This window comes from Phodopus roborovskii, unplaced genomic scaffold (assembly GCF_943737965.1).
Source record: "Phodopus roborovskii unplaced genomic scaffold, PHOROB, whole genome shotgun sequence".
Taxonomy (NCBI): Eukaryota; Metazoa; Chordata; class Mammalia; order Rodentia; family Cricetidae; genus Phodopus; species Phodopus roborovskii.
In genome coordinates, this window is record NW_026126082.1 from 267,528 (window position 1) to 273,527 (window position 6,000).

General features: G+C 36.9%; 1 protein-coding gene across 1 annotated transcript in view; it reads right to left on the reverse strand.

Annotated features, from left to right (window-relative positions):
* Tmlhe (trimethyllysine hydroxylase, epsilon) overlaps positions 1-2,124 on the reverse strand; it is a gene marked incomplete at its 5' end in the record, with an annotated part of 33,153 nt that extends 31,029 nt beyond the window's left edge. The window contains one exon of the mRNA XM_051179417.1: positions 1,845-2,124. Within this exon, the coding sequence (XP_051035374.1) occupies positions 1,845-2,124 (280 nt within the window). The remainder of the gene's footprint in view (positions 1-1,844) is intronic.
* Positions 2,125-6,000: the final 3,876 nt, after the last annotated feature.

Here is a 6,000-nt window from a genome sequence, read left to right on the forward strand (position 1 = left end):
AGACAGACCTAGCCAATAAGAAACAAGTAACGGGCCAACAGAATTATATCAAATACAGAGTCTCAATGTGTTAATTGGGGCGGTGGGACCAGACCAGCAGCGGGAGGAAAAACCCTACTCCTTACAGTATGACCTGTGTTTACTTTCCTTTTATAGAAATAATGATGTGACTGCTTGTAGTAAGTGACAATTTTAATTAATTTATATAACAACTACTGTCTTTAATCAATATTCAGATTTTTCAATAGTCCTAGTATATTAGATAATCTAATAATTAAAGGTGACAAAAGAGTTTCCATATTATTCATATGTCATACAGGTGTTTGTTTTCATTTAATCTTTTGAACACAGAGGAACAAGAAAAAGAGAAAATGATATTTTTGTTACAATTATGAGACTTGCTATATTGTATTTCACCTGTAGAATAATAGATTTGATTTTGTATTTTCTCACTGGGTCCAGATCTGAGGAAAGGATACTTTTATTTTTGATATTTTAAGATGGATTTCGCTGTGCAACCCTGTCTATTGTGAATCTCACTCTTTAGACCAGGCTGGTCTTGAACTCAGAAATTCATCTGCTCCTGCCTACCAGGTTCTGGGATTAAAGGACTACAACCACCACACCTAGATTTGAGGAAATGATACTTTAATTGTTTAGCTTTCAGAGTTATTTAAATCCGAGAACAAACAGGAAATGGTTTTATGTTTAAAATAAAAGTTTCCAAACCTCCTCAATTGCTTACTTAGCAGCAGTTTCCTTTATTTGTGAGCTTTGTAACTGTGTTTAAAACTAAATGGTTCATAAGTGCTATTGATTATACTCTAATAGTTCTGTCCAAATGATTCACCATACTTTGATACTTTGGGAACACAATGAACTAGTTACACCTGAATTTTTTTCAATAAAAAAGCAAATATTGACCTCTGACAGTGGAACCAGGATGTATCCCTGGTGCATGAAAGAATTTTGGGAGCACATTCCCCATGGAGGGATACTCTCTTAGCCTAGAAGCAGGAGGGAGGGCGTAGACACTACTCCAAATGACTTGACAGATTTTGATGATCCCTCCTGGAAGGCATCACCCTCCTTGTGGAGTGTGGGGGTGGGGATGGGATGGAGGGGGTCAGGGGACATGGGAGGGAGAGGGAACTGGGATCAATATGTAAAATAAGAAAAAATAATAAATATTAAAAAACTATTTTTAATGAAGTAAGCTTATGTCACATTTAATGCAGATCAATATATATGTGAAATGGAGTATAGTAATGAAAAGAACACTTTATTTAGGATAAGAAAACACAAGGTATACTGTTTACCATCACAGTGATCTTGGAAAAGTCACTGAATGTATCTTACCATCAGGTGCATATCAGTGGAACAGACAATAAAACATAATTAAAAGGGTTGTTGTAATGGTTAAAATAAAATATAAGGTGTGATTATGCTAATTAAATACAATACAGTGTATCCAATGAAGAAGCATTATCAACAAATCTATGATTGAGAGTTAGGAATCTATGAAGATGAAAACTGGATGATTTTTAGACTGTCTATATTTTTAAAATGCAGTACAAGTTCAGGCCCCCTTTGAGCAGAAAACAGTATGGGGAGGAAGTAACTGTGGAGAGCAGAGGAAAAGAGAGGGGGAGAGAGTAGTGGGGAGAGAGGAGAGAGGGAAGGAGGGATAGAGTGATTAATTTAGGGGTGGCAGTACTGGATAGTGAACCTGGGCCTAATGCATTTGAGGCAAAATCTCCATGAGCTAGATCTTTTACATTTTTTAATGGATGCTCATGCTCTAGAAATTAATTACTATGGATTTCAAAAAGTTAGTAAATTACCTGATTAAACTGATCCTTTCTGCCAATTTCTCTGTATGCTCTTGAGTAGGAGGGACATTTTCTACAAATGCAATTCCATATAGCAGAAAATTCTGTAGAAACTTCTTCAGTTCATCATTTGTTTCTAACAAACTCTTGAAATCAACAGATGGAACTTGGGCTTGCTTGTAGAGGTTAGCGTTCCATAAAATTCTAGGTTGGATAACCTTCTGTTTCTGCCTTTCATAGCTATTTTTCACCAGCCAATCCAGATCATATCTAGTCACATGACCATCTGGCCCTTTTGGGGAGGAATAAAAAGCATTAAAATACAATTTACAAATACTGACAATAATTTACTATTTAAAAATGTTCATTCCTTTTTCAACATTAGTTTTACATTTTTAATTGTTTGAGAACTTCATATATGGATATATTTTAATAAAATCCACCTCCCATTCACTCTCCTACAATTACTCTTACCCAGCACTTTCCCTTTAAGCCTTGATGTGCTGTTTTTAAATCCACTGAGTCTACTTCATGACACCCTCCCTCATCCAGGCTAGGAATTTTGGCTGTCTTGATCATGTGCAGTCACAACAACTGTTGTGTGCAATAGCCTTGTCATATCCATTAAGTACTGTTCTTACAAAGTTTGTAGAAGAGGGCAAGTACTTGCTCTTCCTAGACGGTTCCTAAGCCTTGTGCTTCCATGTACATGTGTGCTTGTGCATGTGTGCATGAATGCCTGTGTGTGTGTTTGTGTGTAATATACATGTCCTATTTGGAGCTGAGACTTCCACAGGATGTTTTGTTTGTTGACCAGTTGTAGGTCTCTGTGTATTAATCACCATCTAATGCAAAAAGAAATTTTTCTGATGAGGGCTGAAAAACACACACTAATCTATGAGTACAAAGACAAAAATGTATGGGTTTATGGGGCAGTTTATTACTTCATCTATTGAAAAATAATAGTATTAGGTTCTCTCCAAGGGACAAAGATCTAGCAAGTCACAAGATTTTTGGCTAGTTGATGATATCACACATGAGTTCTGTCTTGTAGAATAGGTATTAAATCCAAGCGGAAAGAGGTTGGCTACTTCCATAGCATTTGTGCCACTTACAACAGTGGGATTATCTTGCCAGGCCAGTCATTACTGTGGCTTGTAGAGATAACAGATTGGTAAAACTGTTGATTCATTTTGTGTCCTAGGGACTTGCATAATACCATCTACCACTATGAAAGCTAGTCAGTAGAGTTGAAGCTTCACGGTTAATACAAAGCTTGATTTCTGCATGTTTTGTGACTCAAGTATGTGGTGTCTTCAATAGTCGGGTCTTATAATCTAGTTCTGGAGGATAACCAGGGCCAATGGTAATAGCAAATAATGTTTGGGGGGTGCCTAAGGGACCCCATTGACCACCAACTTTAAAAGTGTTAACCATAAATGGGAATGAGATTTTTATTTCATGACATCTGGTACTTGGGAGAGGCATTATAGCCCTTATTATAGGTAACTCAATTTAAATACACATACATGCATGCAAGCATGTACAAACACACACACACACACATACACACACACACACACACCTTTAAGAAGCTTCTTCAGTAGGGGGTTTCCACATAACTTTTCCAAAGGTCTTTAGTTTGAGTTATACCATCCAACACTACCTTTTCTACCTTGCTATCTGATCCCCACTCAACTTTGAAATAAATGGGTCACAAGAGGACATGAGAGTAGGAGGATGACTTGTTGGCAAGGAGAAGGGGTGTATGGCTGAAATGGAAGGGAGATAAGTGAGGTTAAAGGGGTGTGTGTGTGAGAGAGAGAATAAATGGGATTAAAATACATTATGTACATTTATCAAATGATCAAAGAGAAAGATATCATGTACAAAAATTAAATCAATTACAGATAAGCATTTTGAATAGACCTATAATCCTAATGAAATAAAGCAGTCATCAAAAACATCAAAAGTCTCCCAACCAAAAAGAAAAAAGTGTAAAATTCTACCAGAAATTCAAAGAAGAGCTAGCATCTGTCTCCTCAAAGTGTTCCACACAATAGAAGCAGAAGGGTCATTGTCAAACTCTTTCTATGAGGTTACAATTACCTTGGTACACAAGCCATACAAAGACACAACTAAGAGATCTACAGACGAATATCCCTCATTTACATTGATGCAAAAATCCTCAATAAAATACTGGCAAATTGAATCCAAGAATAGAACAGAGAAATCATCCACCATGACCAAGTAGGCTTCATCCCAGGAATGTGGGTATGGTTCAACATACAAAAATCTATCAGTGTACTCCACTATATAAACAGACTGAAAAAGAAAAACCATATGATTATCTCACTGGATGCTGAAAAAGCCTTTGACACCTCCTCATGATAATGGTCTTGGAGACATCAGGGATAATAGGAATGTACCTAAACATAATATACAGTAAACCAACAGCCAACATCAAACTAAATGGAGAAAAACTCAACTTGATTCCTCTAAATTCAGGAACATGACAAGGCTGACAACTCTCTGTATCTCTTCAATATTGTACTTGAAGTTCTAACTAGAGCAATAAGACAACAAAAGGAGATCAATGGGATACAAATTGGAAAGGAAGAAGTCAAAATTTTCACTATTTTCAAACGTTAAGATAGTTTACATAAGTGACCTGAAAAACTCTACCAGGGAACTCCTACAGCTGATAAACACCTTCAATAAAGTGGCAGGATACAACATTAACTCAAAAAAAAAAAAAAAAATCAGTAGCCCTACTATATACAGTTGATAAAGGGGCTGAGAAAGAATTCAGACATCACCCTTTACAATAGCCACAAACAACATAAAATATCTTGGGGTAACACTAACCATACAAGTGAAAGAAATACCTGTATAGCAAGAAATTTAAGCCTTTCAAGAAAGAAATTAAAGAAGACACCAGAAAATGGAAAGATCTCCCATGGTCTTGGATAGGTAGGATCAACATAGTAAAAATGGCAATCTTGCCAAAAGCAATCTACAGATTCAATGCAATCCCCATCAACTCCCATCACAATTCTTCACAGACCTTGAAAACACAATGCACAAATATATAAAAACAAAACAGGATAGCAAAAACAACCATGCACAAAAAAAAAAAAAAAAAAAAAAAAAAAAAAAAAAAAAAGAACTTCAGGAGGCATCACGATCTCTGACTTCAATCTCTATTATTGAGCTATAGTCCTGAAATCAGCTTGGTATTGGCATAAAAATAGACTGTTAGACCAACGGAATTGAATAAAAAACTGCGGTCCTGTTCATAGAGTCACTTCCAGTCAGACTGTGGTGGCACTTGGGAGGCAGAAGTAGGTGGATCTCTGAGTTCTAGGCCAGCCTGATCTACAGAGTGAATTCCGGGGCAGTGTGGTGATATATTGTTTATGATCTAATAAAGCCACTAGGGATCAAACTGCAAAGCTACCTATAGCTATAAATGCCAGGCGGTGGTGGTACACACCTTTAATCCAAGGACTCAGGAGATAGAGGCAGACAGATCTCTGTTAGTTCAAGGCCACATTGAGCTACACAAATTGATCCAATCTAAAATAGAAACAGCTCACATGAAGGTGACCTCAGCACGTGGGATCACGTGTCTTTAATGCCAACAGTAGGGAGTTGGAGACCGGGATATGGCTGGGTAGAGATAGGGATATAAGGAGGGAGGAGACACAATCTGAAAGGGTTGTAGTGTGAGGCTTGGTGAAGAGCAGTACAGTCTGTATTGCACACTGAGGATTTGTAGAGACAGCATCACCCATTTTGTTCTGAGGTAGAGATAAGCGCTAGTGGTTGGCTACTTTGCTTGTCTGATCTTCAACCTTGAACCCTAATATCTTTCTCTGAAATTTCATTAATCATGTTACAGGACAGTCAGAGCTGCACAGAGAAACACTGTCTCCAAACAAAGAAACAAACAAACAAAAACCCTAAAAATAACAAACAAACAAAAACCAGAATGTCATTTCCTGTGTCTATAAGTTGAAGTATATTTCGTAATTTCTCTTCTATCAGATTCAGGATATTAAGTCCTATGCTAAGATTATTAATGTGTTTGGAGTTGTGTTTTGTTCCAGATAATAAACTCTATCCAATTTTATATGTACATATTCAATTTGACTAGCACCATTTG